The sequence below is a fragment of the Phyllobates terribilis genome, unplaced genomic scaffold (genome assembly GCF_046119375.1).
Source record: "Phyllobates terribilis strain yellow unplaced genomic scaffold, ASM4611937v1 Scaffold_3__8_contigs__length_932513732, whole genome shotgun sequence".
NCBI classification, from domain to species: domain Eukaryota; kingdom Metazoa; phylum Chordata; class Amphibia; order Anura; family Dendrobatidae; genus Phyllobates; species Phyllobates terribilis.
Window position 1 is genome coordinate 138694123 of NW_027362763.1, and position 15913 is coordinate 138710035.

The following is a 15913-nucleotide window of genomic DNA, read 5'->3' on the forward strand; positions in this document are numbered from 1 at the left end:
GAAATTAATTCTGCTCAATATTAAAAATATTAACAAAATAATAAAAAAAAAATATTAATTGTATGACTTAATATTGAGCAGAATTAAGTATGCTGACATCCCCCTATATACAGTATGAGCCCCCACATAACTCCCTAGATACAGTATGAGCCCGCACATAGCTCCCTAGATATAGTATGAGCCCCCACATAGCTCCCTAGATACAGTATGAGCCCCCGCATATCTCCCTAGATACAGTATGAGCCCCCGCATAGCTCCCTAGATACAGTATTAGCCCCCGCATAGCCCCTAGATACAGTATGAGCCCCCGCGTAGCCTCCTATATATAGTATGAGCCTCCACATAGCTCCCTATATACAGTATGAGCCCGTACATAGCTCCCTATATACAGTATGAGCCCGTACATAGCTCCCTAAATACAGTATGAGCCCCACATAGCTCCCTATAAACAGTATGAGCACCCACATAGCTCCCTATATACAATATGAGCCTGTACATAGCTCCCTATATACGAGTACAGTATGAGCACCCACATAGCTCCCTATATACAATATGAGCCCGTACATAGCTCCCTATATACAGTATGAGCACCCACATAGCTCCCTATATACAATATGAGCCCGTACATAGCTCCCAATAACAGTATGAGCACCCACATAGATCCCTATATACAATATGAGCCAGTACATAGCTCCCTTCTCTGATCGACTGTCGGTTCCGCAGCCAGTTCAGAGAATGGTCAAATGTAAAATGCAGCTACCTGGGAGACACCTCTGACCACCGCATGAGGTGGCCCGAAGGCACCCCCCTGACGGCTGTACCCCAGTCACATGCCCCCCCTCATTCCTCTAGGTATGGCCCTATACAGTCTATATGACATACATGACTGGTATCTATAGTATAATCAGGAATGTGTCCTTCTGTCCAAAGCCTCTATAGACTGCGCAAGCACAATGCCTGCACAGTCTGGCCGCAGACAGAAAGACACATCCACATCCCAGACAGGGATTAGGAGTGTGGCGCCGGAGATCGCGGTATGCATAAGCACTGAGCGCATACCGCGATCTCTGGCACCATAAACACATACTTGTTCAGTCCTGTCATCTCTGGAGAGGCCAGGAGAGGAGTGTGGTGCCGATTCCGGCGCCTGCGCATACTGCGATTTCCGGCGCTATTTTAGTGAAGACAAATATGAAGTGTCTTCGACAAAATGGACAGCGTGGTATGCGCATGCGCGTACTTTGGTGCCATTTTGTTGAATACACTCTGCACATTTGTATTCATTCAAATGAAACTGGATATCGCGCTATGCGGACATGGGGAGCATGGACCAGGGTGAGGGGGGAGCATATACCAGGATAGGGGACCAGGATGGGGGAGCATATACCAGGATGGGGGAGCAATGGGGGAGCATATACCAGGATGGGGGAGCATATGCCAGGATGAAGGGGGGGAACATGGGCCAGGATGGGGAAGCATATACCAGGCTGGGGGGGGGGGGAAAGCATGGACCAGTATGTGGGAGCATATACCAGGATGGGGGACCAGGATGGGGAAGCATATACCAGTATGGGGGAGCATATACCAGGATGGGGGAGCATATACCAGGACAAGGGCGCATATACCAGGACGGGGAAGCATATACCAGGATATGGGGCCAGGATGGGGGGAGCATATACCAATAAAAAAGCTCGCCACCCGGGCGTAGAACGGGTTCAATAGCTAGTACGAAATACTGTGATACAGATATCAGATGTTATATACTATACACATTGTTATATCCCATCTGATATCTGTATCACAGTATACCGTACATTAATCTGTATACTGGATGACATTTTTTGTACAGGGATATACACTGTACTGATCACACCTGGACCTGCACACAGGACCTCACATATTATATATGGAGCAGTATAGTATGTGACGTCCTGCAGGTTCAGGGTTGATCAGTCAGTGCAGGATCCTCTATGCTGATGTCTGTGGTCTCTACTGGGGCTCAGTGTGATTTATTGCAGGACTGTGAATTTTCCTGCAGATCTGGTGACACTGGAGCCGATGACCTGGCACTGACAGCGCAAACTGATCTGCAGAAAAGGTCAGACTCTGGCAATAAGTCACACAGAGCCCCAGCAGAGCGGCCACCGACCTGACACTAAGGGATCCATGTGAACTCATCAGGAGGGGAGCAGCATCCTGCAGCCCCCTCCTCATTGTGACTCCAGACATCCTTCCCTAGGCCCGACCTTGTATTTACTATTTACCGCCATTCACTGATGCAGGAGCTCCTCTCCGGCAGTCTGAAGAGAAGCAGCTCCAGGCGCCGCTGTGTGAAGTCAGTCCTGGAGACACAGCCACAGCGTGCAGGGGGCGTGTCTGTCTCCCTGATGCGGCCGGCCAGAGTCTAATGGTACGGTGTGGTCCTCCTGCCCCTGCCTCTGCAGAAAACATTATAATGAGGGCGATCTGGCCATGGGCCCTCCACGGAGCTTCGGGCCCCGGGCCGTAGCCCAGATCGTCCTCATTATAATCCGCCTATGGTGGGAAGGTGTATTTAAGTGTTTGTCCACACCAAGGGTGCACTGAGCACTGAGCTTGGTTTGAACAGTCATTCTGTGCAGACACTCTTTAATTATGACGAGAGCACTTTCTTCAGCGCTTCCCATTGCACTCCTACACAGCAGTCTGTCAGGCACTCCAGAAAAGAGTGATTGGAACGCTCTGCTCATGAATACACTGGACTCAAAAAGTATGGGCATGATTCATTATTGCATTTGCAACTATTTTTGTCTAGTTTTTAAAGGTTTTTTTATTGTCTTTTTTTCTCATTTACACCTTTTTAAAAGCCTATTTAATATGTCTTCACCCAGGTGTTTTTTTTTATGTTTGCCATTATGGGGGGGCTTTTTTTTGTTTTCCAGATGTTTTCCGATAATTCGGTTGGGACTTTGTAAAAAGTCTCAAAATTTTTGCGCAAATGTACTCCAGTGCTACTCCCCCCCATTACTCCTCAATAGTGATTTATTTTATGTACATCAGATACTTTTTGGTACAAATTTTGGGCCATTTAACAAAATGAGCATCTTTTTTTGCATTAAAAAAAATAGCTTAGCGGGTCAAAGACAAGAAATAAAAAACATTGTTTTATTTTGTGCAAAATTCATGACCCACGTGCACTATTTTTAAGAATTTGGAGCAAAAAAGGTCAACGAATACCAGAAGACAAAAAAAATTAAAAAGTGACTTAAAAAAAACAATGAAAACCGGGTCCTACGTGTTCAGCATAGCCTTTCCATGCTTTTAGTAGCCGAATGGCACAAATGCTTCAGCACCGTAATATACAGCACTGGTATAGGACAAGATATTGTGCGGAAATTATAAAATTTACCAATTTAAGTATTACTATAAAATCAGAAGCTGCCTAAGGGGTGCATGCGTGTCGGGTTGTGCACGCGTCTTTTTATGCAAAGTGTCTTCGGAGCTAAGTGGCAGTTATTTCAAAGGTCATGGACGAACACCCGTCTTCTTCTCTCTTCACACTGGTACAATCTCTGCTTGCTGCACAATATCTTTACTGGATAAATTTCTGCTATATGTCATCTGTTTTACATTCCATTCAATACTCACTGATACATGTCTGTCCCTCCCTCACTGCAGACACTATCTGATGGTGAAGGTGTTACTCTGTGTAGCCAGCCATAATCTTTGCTCTGTCTTTGATCATGGAGCAATCTCCTAGTGTGCTGATCAGCTGCTAATTTAGCCACAAGCAGTTCCCACAATGCCCCTCACCTAATGCTATAGTCTGCCCTATAAAATCAGAAGCTGCCTAAGGGGTGCATGCATGTGGGGTGCTTGCACGCATCTTCTTGTGCAAAGTGTCTTCAAAGCTAAGAGGCAGTTATTTCAGAAGCAGATAATCAGGGCAGGAGTCAGGTAACCCATACTTTGACTGCTTACTCTCTTTTAACTATGTTTTTGTTAGTTTTCACTTTTTCCCCTATATTCTTTCACTTTCTACTAACCCCCCTTATCCGTACACCTAGTAAAGAACTCTTCATCTCTCCCTCCATCCTCCCCATCCATCTCACTTCCTCCTCAGAACTACTCCTCAACATTCAATCCTGTGTCTCCAAACACAGACAGCCACCTCATGCTCTTTCCTGCTCCCACCTGCTAACACTTTCTCTGCCGGCGACATCTCTCCAAATCCTGGTCCTCCTCACCATATCCTCACAGTCACTTCTACCTCCTATCCACGGTCTACTACAAACTCTCACAACCTTTCTAACCTCATACCCATCCATCTAATCCTCGCTTCCCCAGTTGCACTAACAGGAGCTCTATGAAACGCTCGCTCCATTTAAACATCCAACAAACTTTACCTACATCCATGACCTTTTCTTACTAACAAGCTTCCCTTCCTCGCCATTACCAAACCTGGCTCACCCCTTCTGACACAGCCTCCCCAGCTGCACTTTCGTATGGTGGATTCCACCTTTCCCACACCCTCTGCCCCAGCGGCAAACATGGTGGAGGCATAGGTTTTCTCCTGTCAGATACTGTACCTGCGCCTTCACCCAAATCCTACTACAGCCCTCCGTTACTCTCCCTTCTTTTGAGGTACACTGTGTGCGCATCTACTGCCCCTCCAACTTCCAACTGGCTGTCATTTACCACCCCCCAGGGCCAGCCACCACTTTCTTCGACCACTTCACCACCTGGCTGCTTCACTTCCTTTCCACTGACATCCCCACTATTATCATGGGCGACTTCAACATCCCCATTGACACATCCCACTCATCTGTCTCTAAGCTCCTATCCCTTACTTCCTCCTTCGGCCTTGCTCAATGGTCTTCCGCAGCCACTCACAAAGATGGCCACACACTAGACCTCATCTTCACCCGCCTCTGTTCCCTATCTGATCTCTCTAACTCTCCTCTCCCTCTCTCTGACCACAACCTACTTACATTCTCTGCCCTCTGCTCTCCATGTCCACAATTCCCACTTCACAAACTTGCACACCCTCGCAGAAATCTCAAAAACCTTGACCTACACTCACTTTCTGAATCCCTCCTCGCTCTTACAGACATAAATTCCTTACACGACGCAGATGTTGCTGCTGCTTTATATAACACCACAACAGCTGCAGCTCTCGATTCGGTCGCCTCTCTCACACATACCAAAGCTCGCACATTCAATAGGCAATCCTGGCACACCAACCTGACTAAAGAACTGCGACGGGCCTCCAGGGTTGCTGAGCGGAGATCGAAAAGGTCCCACTCCAACGAGCACTTCATCGCATTCAAACAGTCCCTCACTATTTTCATGTCCACACTCACAGCAGCAAAACAAACCTACTTCTCATCTCTCATATCCTCCCTGTCTCACAACCCTAAACAGCTATTCAACACTTTCAATTCTTTCCTCCATCCCCCAGCGCCTCCTCCCTCTACTCTCATCTCATCTGAAGAGTTTGCCTCATTCTTCAAGCAGAAGATTGACATCAGACAAAGCTTTTGCCTAAAGTCCCCACAGCCCCTCCTCATATCTACTCCACCTTCCTCCTCCAAACCCAACTTCTCTGCCATTACAGAAGATCAAGTCTCCTCTTTACTCTCCAAATCACACCTGACCACCTGCAAACTTGACCCAATCCCGTCCCACCTCATCCCTAACCTTACTACAGTCTTCATCCCAACTCTAACCCACCTCTTCAACTTGTCACTAACAACCGGTGTCTTCCCCTCATGTTTCAAACACTCCTCAATCACACCCATCCTCAAAAAGCCCTCCATTGTCCTATACACTCCGACTAGCTATCGCCCCATATTACTTCTCCCCTATGCCTCAAAATTACGGGAACAACACGTCCACCTTGAACTTTCCTCCCACCTCTCCTCATGTTCTCTCTTTGACCGCTTACAATCTGGCTTCCGACCGCATCACTCCACTGAAACTGCCATGACTAAAATCACCACCGACCTACTAACCACCAAACCCAAGAGACACTACTCCGTCCTCCTGCTCCTGGACCTGTCATCTGCCTTCGACACAGTCGACCACTCCCTCTTACTACAGACTCTCTCATCTCTTGTCATCACAGATTTGGCCCTATCTTGGATCTCTTCATACCTAACAGACCGGACATTCAGCGTCTCCTGCTCACACACCACCTCCTCATCTCACCCCCTATATGTCGGTACCCCACAAGGTTCAGTTCTAGGGCCCCTCCTCTTCTCCATCTACACCTTTGGCCTGGGACAGCTCATAGAGTCTCACGGCTTTCAGTACCACCTCTATGCTGATGACACACAGATCTACCTCTCTGAACCCGATATCAACTCCTTACTAACCAGAATCTCACAATGTCTGTCCGCTATTTCATCCTTCTTCTCTGCTAGATTTCTAAACTTAACATGGAAAAAACTGAATTCATCATCTCTCCCCCATCTCACTCAACCCTCCCATCTGACCTATCCATTAAAGTTAATGGCTGCCCACTCTCCCCAGTCCCACAAGCTCGCTGCCTCGGGGTAACCCTGGATTCTGATCTCTCCTTCAAACCACATATCCAAACCCTTTCCACTTCCTGCCGACTCCAAATCAAAAATATCTGCCGCATCCGCACATTCCTCAACAAAGACTCTGCAAAAACACTAGTGCACGCCCTCATCATCTCCCGCCTTAACTACTGCAACCCCCTGCTCTGTGGCCTCCCTTCCAACACTCTCGCACCCCTTCAATCTATCCTAATCTCTGCTTCCTGACTAATCCACCTGTCCCCCCTCTACTCCCCGGCCTCTCCCCTCTGTCAATCCCTTCACTGGCTCCCCATTACTCAGAGACTCAAATTCAAAACCCTAACCATGGCATACAAAGCTATCCACAACCTGTCTCCTCCATACATCTGTGACCTAGTCTCCCGATACATACCTGCACGCAACCTCTGATCCTCACAAGTCTCCTTCTCTACACCTCTTATCTCCACTTCCCACAATCGCATACAAGATTTCTCCCGTGCATCCCCCCTACTCTGGAACTCTCTACCCCAACATATCAGACTCTCGCCTACCGTGGAAACCTTCAAAAGGAACCTGAAGACCTACCACTTCCGACAAGCCTACTACCTGCAGCAACCACCGTTCCACCATACCGCTGCACGACCAGCTCTACCCTCACCTACTGTATCCTCACCCATCCCTTGTAGACTGTGAGCCCTCGCGGGCAGGGTTCTCTCCTCCTGTACCAGTCGTTGACTCATTTTGTTAAGATTATTGTAAGTGTTTTTCCTATGTATACCTCTTTTTCACATGTAAAGCGCCATGGAATAAATGGCGCTATAATAATAAATAACAATAATAAATAATAAAATTACTCATCCTCCCCATGTTTAACGCTGAATCTCCTCCTCTGCCCCCGTATCTGTTATTGTCTGCAACACTGACATGACATTGACAGCGCTGCAGTCAATCACTGAGCTCAGAGGATATGCCTGTGTAGATGGCACAAACTGTCCAGAGCTGCTGAGCTCAGTGATTGGTTGCAGCGCTGTCAACAATAACAGACATTGGTAGGATTAGGTGAAAACACAGCACTGGATCGGGGAGTGTAAGTAAGACACAGAGTGACTGCAGACTTATCGATTTGGACCGGACAACCCTATTAATGATAGTTGATCGGCCAGCACATTATAGTGAGGTAAAATGAGCAAAACATGGCTCCCTGGCTGCTGAAGCTTGTAGTTCCACAGCAGCCAGTGACATCTGAATGCATGCCGACAGCATATTGTGTTCTCTGATTTTGTATTTATGTATTTTCCTGCCCATTTTCTGTACATACACATTGCCTTCTAGAGATTTAGATAGATACAGTATGAGATAGATGTAGGTGTAGTCCTGGACAACTATCCATAGCAAAAAAAGTAGAAATGTAGGAAGCAATTCAATTATTCAAGATGAAAACATAGGTAGTTTATCAGCCCATGTGTACGATGCAAACATTTCTGTTCATGAGCTGATCCTTTATCAAGATACCTATCTCTTGAATGATTAGAGGACTGCATACAATTCTACTTTTAGATAGATAGATCGGATAGATAGATAGATAGATAGATAGATAGATAGATAGATAGATAGATATATTGGATAGATAGATATGCGATAGATAGATAGATAGATAGATAGATAGATAGATAGATATGGGATAGATAGATAGATAGATAGATAGATAGATAGATATGGGATAGATAGATAGATATGGGATCGATAGATAGATAGATAGATATGGGATAGATAGATAGATAGATAGATATGGGATAGATAGATAGATAGATAGATAGATAGATATGGGATCGATAGATAGATAGATAGATATGGGATAGATAGATAGATAGATAGATAGATAGATACTGTAGATAGATAGATAGATAGATAGATAGATAGATAGATAGATAGATAGGGTGCCTGTATGTTTGTCTCAGTCATGTAATATAGTCAGAGGATGTTTCATGGTGTATGAGAACCATCATCATCACTATTAGATTACTTTTCCCTAACTTTTATGCGCTTGTGAAAATGCTGCTGGAACTTTTCTGTCTATTGTTCACAATGACCAAAACATCCGACATGCCATCTCTGCAGAATTTTTTAAGTTTTTTTGCTTTTATGCAAATTGCTGAGTTACTGAATACCAGTCGTATTTAAAGATGTAGAATTAAGTAATGTCCCACCAAGAGAAAAAAAGATAGATTTTCTAACTAGGTCGATGTAGCATAGCTTATTGATCATGACATTATCAATGATTTACATGGGGCTGCTTTTGTAAGCTGCTTTTATCCCATAGAGCTACAGTGAAGCACAGCAATCTCCAGGACTCCAGCATAAGTTGGATCATGGCACACTTTATTATACATGGTACATACCACAGGACTGCCACACATGGAGATGTCAAACAGTTCACTTGATTTTTAGTTTATCTTTCTGATAGGTCTACATGCCTCCTTTGTAACATGACCTATACAGATGAGGAGTTTGCTCCTTGAGCCTTGCACCATTGTCCTTATATTGTGTCCTATCCAGTTATTTGCAGCTCTGCAGTCTTGTCCTGTGATGTTTCTCCTTAGACAATGCTGGAATGAAAGTGTCACTATGGGAGGCTTTGAGGTGACTCCACATCTTCACATCCTCAGACCCGCCTGTGTCACTTCTGAAGCCTCTGAGATCTCCTCCAGAAGAATGAAGTTGCATCAAGTCCAGTTCATGTTTGGTAGCAGTTTCCAAAACCCTCTGTTTGTTGTAATACTTCACAAAGTTGTTAATAATGGGGTGAATGGGGAGAGCAATCGCTATCACCCCACAGAGGAAACTTGTAGCTGCATTCAGTTTCCCCAGAGTGGTTTTAGGGTAGATGTCCCCATACCCAACAGTGGTCATAGTGATGATAGCCCACCAGAAGGATTGAGGGATGCTCTTGAACAAAGTTTCTGGATGACTTTGCTCCATTGTGTATCCAAGGGCTGAGAAGACAAAGATGCCAACAGCAAGGTACATTAACAGGAGCCCTAACTCCTTAAAACTGCTCTTCAAGGCATAGGTTAAAGTCTGGAGACCAGAAGAATGTCGGGCAAGCTTGAAAATCCTAGCGATCCTCATGATTCTCAATGCCTGGACTGCTTGCTGGACATTAGTCAGCTCCATCATTCTTGCTCCAAGGTGTGTCAGGATTAGGCTGACATAAAAAGGCAAGATGGCCAACACATCGATAATATTCATAAAGGACAGGGCAAAGTGTAACTTGTTAGGGGAGGACATGAGTCTTAGGACGTATTCCATGGTGAACCAGATAATACATGCAGTCTCTATGTTGTCTAGAGTGGGGTGCTCTACATGGTTCCCATCAGAGTCTTCCACCTGAAGATCTGGGATTGTTCCCAAACACATGACAATGGAGGAGATCAGGATGAAGAGAAATGATAGAACTGCAGTGACCCTGGCTGGGAAGGAGGACTCTGGTTTCTCCATGAACTTCCAGACATACTTCTGAAACCTTTTCCATCTACTCTCTGTTGTATCAACCCCCAGGTCATCAAGGATAGTCTGTACCCTCCTGGCTATCTCCTCCAATTCCTCTTTTTTCTCATTTAGGTGGCTTTTACAGCATTCATCCAAAAAACACAAGTCTACTTTCCAGAACTCCATTTCACTCTGGAAACAAATAGGACATATCCCCTTCTTCATATGTACCTCTCCATAATAATATACCTCCATGATACACTTGAAAGCATCAGGGTCCCTATCAAAGTAAAATTCCCTTTGCCCTGGGTCATAATCATCACACAGTGAGAAGATGGCATCATATCCCCCAGCTATACAGTTCATTAGCTCTGCCAGTCTGGTTTCTGGATACCTGCTTAAGATATCACCATAAAGGATTTGCCTAATACCCCCAACATTGACTATAATCTCTACCTCCTCACTGCAGTCTGATGCACTCCCATTCAGTTCTTCAAAGCTGGAACCTCCAATCATGTTGATTTGAAATTGGTGAATTTTAGTCCAAGCAAAAAGTTTGCAGAGTATTAGAGTATTTCTCCAAATCCTATAAACCAGGGAAGGATGTGAGAAAGCATCAATGATGATCCTCTGGTCTCCAAAAGGCATGCCATGCAGGAAAGTTCTCTGAGCAAAGCACAGGAGCTACAACATGTAGGTTTCCTTTTTCAGTAGGTGCCCATTATTCCCTTGAGGCTGCTCTGCTCCTTAGTGAATCCATAGATCTGCAGCTAGAGCGGCTTTCCCAGTCCTTGTGCTGATTGATGCAAGAGAAGAATAACAAATGAGCAACAAGGTGGTCCCTGCAGTAGGAAGACCCTGATTCACCATAGCACAGCCATCAGCTGCAAGCACTGGAGCATTCAGGAGCACAGTCCCCAGGCTGATGTGAAGGCTCCAACCTGGCACAAGCGGACACTTTGCTGTGGAAAGTTGCACTGGCTTTTCCAAGGCTGGCAGGAGAAGAGGACAGGAATCCCAGCGTGACGTCACGACCCTTTAAACAGGCTTCCCCCTCCTGGGGAGAGAGTGCGGCAGCTGCACACACTTGTCACTGTGCATGCCAATTAATGGGTGATATTCCGGATAATGCAAGAAGAAAATGCACTAGAAAGGTATTGGGAGTCTGAGGAGTGTGTACAGAGACAAAGAAGGGTAGGGGGTAGGCGAGAAGAGGGAAGGAGACTTGGGAAGATGATAATAGGGTAAATGTGCGTAAAGTCAGAGATGTGGCCACCATCCACGTACAGCGGGAATGTCAATTAGAGCTTAAAAAAAATAAAATTCAGATTTAACTATCGCATTGTCAGAGCAGGAATAGGTTTCTGTTTGATCGAACTTCTCATTTTTTTAATCCTAGAAGAAATGCTTGTGACTAACACAGTCAGGTAAGGTTTGTATGGCATTGATGTGTTGTTAATCTTCTTACTGCAGCAGCCCCTGACCCCACAGAGGGGCGAACAATTGAAATTCCTTCTTAAGGCTCGTTCAGACTAACGTATTAAACGTTCGTGTGCCGTCTATGTGCAAAATGGGAAACATGCAGACAGCACAAGGACCAATGCAAGTCAAGGTGCTTGTTCACATGAACGTTGCAACACACGGACCGATGGTTTGAGTATAAAAAAATCGTAGCACGCACTGCTGTCATCCGTATTCCGAATCAGACTGTCCTAAAGGGTGGATCACATGCGGGTCACCGTACGTAGGCTATAAGTTTTTTACTGATAGAGTCATAGAATCATAGACTGTTAGAGTTGTAAGGGACCTCCAGGGTCATCGCGTCCAACCCCCTGCTCAATGCAGGACAATACATTATAATTATACAGAAAGTTAGGAAACTGGATTTGTCTTTTATTATCTATTAAATTGTTCACGTAAAAAATGGATGCCATAAGAATGTACAAAATAGACATATGAATGTAAAACACGCACACACTGATGATGGCATATTGATGACAATACGGATGAAAAATCGTTAAAATCGATGGTCCTGCATACTCTCATGTGCACCCAGCCTCAGGTCTGAAAAATCGTCCGCAATTCATCCACAATACTCCGAGATTTTCATCAGATTTTCATCCGTTTGTCAGTATTATTACATCCGTGTTACGTCCGTGTGCCATCTCTATGTCAGTATTATTACATCCCTGTTACGGCCGTGTGCCATCCGTATGTCAGTATTATTACATCCCTGTTACGTCCGTGTGCCATCCGTATGTCAGTATTATTACATCCCTCTTACGTCTGTGTGCCATCCGTATGTCAGTATTAATATTTCCCTCTTACGTCTGTGTGCCATCCGTATGTCAGTATTATTACATCCCTGTTACGTCTGTATGCCATCAGTATGTCAGTATTACATCCCTGTTACATCTGTGTGCCATCCGTATGTCAGTATTATTACATCCCTGTTACGTCCGTGTGCCGTGTGTATGTCAGTATTATTACTTCCCTGTTACGTCTGTATGCCATCAGTATGTCAGTATTATTACATCACTGTTACATCCATGTGCCGTCAGTATTATTACATCACTGTTACGTCCATGTGCCGTCAGTATTATTACATCCCTGTTACGTCTGTATGCCATCAGTATGTCAGTATTACATCCCTGTTACATCTGTGTGCCATCCGTATGTCAGTATTATTACATCCCTGTTACGTCCGTGTGCCGTGTGTATGTCAGTATTATTACATCCCTGTTACGTCTGTATGCCATCAGTATGTCAGTATTACAGCCCTGTTACATCTGTGTACCATCTGTATGTCAGTATTATTACATCCCTGTTACGTCTGTGTGCCATCCGTATGTCAGTATTATTACATCACTGTTACGTCCATGTGCCGTCAGTATTATTACATCCCTGTTACGTCTGTGTGCCATCCGTATGTCAGTATTATTACATCACTGTTACGTCCATGTGCCGTCAGTATTATTACATCCCTGTTACGTCCGTGTGCCGTCATTATGTCAGTATTATTATTTCCCTGTTACGTCTGTATGCCATCCATATGTCAGTATTATTACTTCCCTGTTACGTCCGTGTGCCATCCGTATGTCAGTATTACATCCCTGTTACATCTGTGTGCCATCCGTATGTCAGTATTATTACATCCCTGTTACATCTGTGTTCCATCCGTATGTCAGTATTATTACATCCCTGTTACATCTGTGTGCCATCTGTATGTCAGTATTATTACATCCCTGTTACGTCTGTGTTCCATCCGTATGTCAGTATTATTACATCCCTGTTACGTCTGTGTGCCATCCGTATGTCAGTATTATTACATCCCTGTTACATCTGTGTGCCATCTGTATGTCCGTATTATTACATCCCTGTTACGTCTGTGTGCCATCCGTATGTCAGTATTATTACATCCCAGTTACGTCCGTGTGTCATCTGTATGTCAGTATTATTATTTCCCTGTTACGTCCGTGTTCCATCCGTATGTCAGTATTATTACATCTCTGTTGCGTCCGTGTTCCATCCGTATGTCAGTATTATTACATCCCTGTTACGTCCGTGTGCCATCTGTATGTCAGTATTATTACATCCCTGTTACGTCCGTGTGCCATCTGTATGTCAGTATTATTATTTCCCTGTTACGTCCGTGTGCCATCTGTATGTCAGTATTATTACATCCCTGTTACGTCCGTGTGCCATCCGTATGTCAGTATTATTACATCCCTGTTACGTCTGTGTGCCATCCGTATGTCAGTATTATTACATCCCTGTTACGTCCGTGTGCCATCCGTATGTCAGTATTATTACATCCTTGTTACGTCCATGTGCCATCCGTATGTCAGTATTTTTTAATATCCCTGTTACGTCCGTGTGCCATCCGTATGTCAGTATTATTACATCCCTGTTACGTCTGTGTGCCATCCGTATGTCAGTATTATTACATCCCTGTTACGTCCGTGTGCCATCCGTATGTCAGTATTATTACATCTCTCTTACGTCTGTGTGCCATCCGCATGTCAGTATTATTACATCCCTGTTACGTCCGTGTGCCATCTGTATGTCAGTATTATTACATCCCTGTTACGTCTGTGTGCCATCCGTATGTCAGTATTATTACATCCCTGTTACGTCCGTGTGCCATCTGTATGTCAGTATTATTACATCCCTGTTACGTCCGTGTGCCATCTGTATGTCAGTATTATTACATCCCTGTTACGTCTGTGTGCCATCCGTATGTCAGTATTATTACATCCCTGTTACGTCTGTGTGCCATCCGTATGTCAGTATTATTACATCCCTGTTACGTCCGTGTGCCATCCGTATGTCAGTATTATTACATCTCTCTTACGTCTGTGTGCCATCCGCATGTCAGTATTATTACATCCCTGTTACGTCCGTGTGCCATCCGTATGTCAGTATTATTACATCTCTCTTACGTCTGTGTGCCATCTGTATGTCAGTATTATTACATCCCTGTTACGTCCGTGTGCCATCCGTATGTCAGTATTAATACATCCCTGTTACGTCCGTGTGCCATCTGTATGTCAGTATTATTATTTCCCTGTTACGTCTGTGTGCCATCCGTATGTCAGTATTATTACATCCCTGTTACGTCCGTGTGCCATCTGTATGTCAGTATTATTACATCCCTGTTACGTCCGTGTGCCATCCGTATGTCAGTATTATTACATCCCTGTTACGTCCGTGTGCCATCTGTATGTCAGTATTTTTTAATATCCCTGTTACGTCCGTGTGCCATCTGTATGTCAGTATTATTACATCCCTGTTACGTCCGTGTGCCATCTGTATGTCAGTATTATTACATCCCTGTTACGTCCGTGTGCCATCTGTATGTCAGTATTATTACATCCCTGTTACGTCCGTGTGCCATCCGTATGTCAGTATTTTTTTATATCCCTGTTACGTCCGTGTGCCATCCGTATGTCAGTATTATTACATCCCTGTTACGTCCGTGTGCCATCCGTATGTCAGTATTTTTTAATATCACTGTTACGTCCGTGTGCCATCCGTATGTCAGTATTATTACATCCCTGTTACGTCCGTGTGCCATCCGTATGTCAGTATTTTTTTATATCCCTGTTACGTCCGTGTGCCATCCATATGTCAGTATTATTACATCCCTGTTACGTCCGTGTGCCATCCGTATGTCAGTATTTTTTTATATCCCTGTTACGTCCGTGTGCCATCCGTATGTCAGTATTATTACATCCTTGTTACGTCCGTGTGCCATCCGTATGTCAGTATTTTTTAATATCCCTGTTACGTCCGTGTGCCATCCGTATGTCAGTATTATTACATCCCTATTACGTCCGTGTGCCATCTGTATGTCAGTATTATTACATCCATGTTACGTCCGTGTGCCATCTGTCAGTATTATTACATCCCTGTTACGTCCGTGTGCCATCTGTATGTCAGTATTATTACATCCCTGTTACGTCCGTTTGCCATCCGTATGTCAGTATTATTACATCCCTGTTACGTCTGTGTGCCATCCGTATGTCAGTATTATTACAACCCTGTTACGTCTGTGTGCCATCCGTATGTCAGTATTATTACATCCCTTTTACGTCCGTGTGCCATCCGTATGTCAGTATTTTTTTATATCCCTGTTACGTCCGTGTGCCATCCGTATGTCAGTATTATTACATCCCTGTTATGTCCGTGTGCCATCCGTATGTCAGTATTATTACATCCCTGTTACGTCCGTGTGCCATCTGTATGTCAGTATTATTACATCCCTGTTACGTCCGTGTGCCATCCGTATGTCAGTATTATTACATCCCTGTTACGTCTGTGTGCCATCCGTATGTCAGTATTATTAAAACCCTGTTACGTCTGTGTGCCATCTGTATGTCCGTATTATTACATCCGTG

At 44.6% G+C, this 15913-nt stretch overlaps 1 protein-coding gene across 1 annotated transcript; it reads right to left on the reverse strand.

Moving 5' to 3' along the window:
* Nucleotides 1–8882: 8882 nt before the first annotated feature.
* On the reverse strand, nt 8883–11175 carry KCNF1 (potassium voltage-gated channel modifier subfamily F member 1). The gene has a single exon (XM_073672969.1). It carries the CDS (start codon nt 10659–10661, stop codon nt 9081–9083), a length of 1581 nt encoding a protein of 526 aa, XP_073529070.1. The 5' UTR covers nt 10662–11175; the 3' UTR covers nt 8883–9080.
* Nucleotides 11176–15913: the final 4738 nt, after the last annotated feature.

Bases quoted from the DNA above. Each gene is read 5' to 3' on its own strand.
- KCNF1 (XM_073672969.1), bottom strand. From the start codon at position 10,661: ATGCCTTTTGGAGACCAGAGGATCATCATTGATGCTTTCTCACATCCT.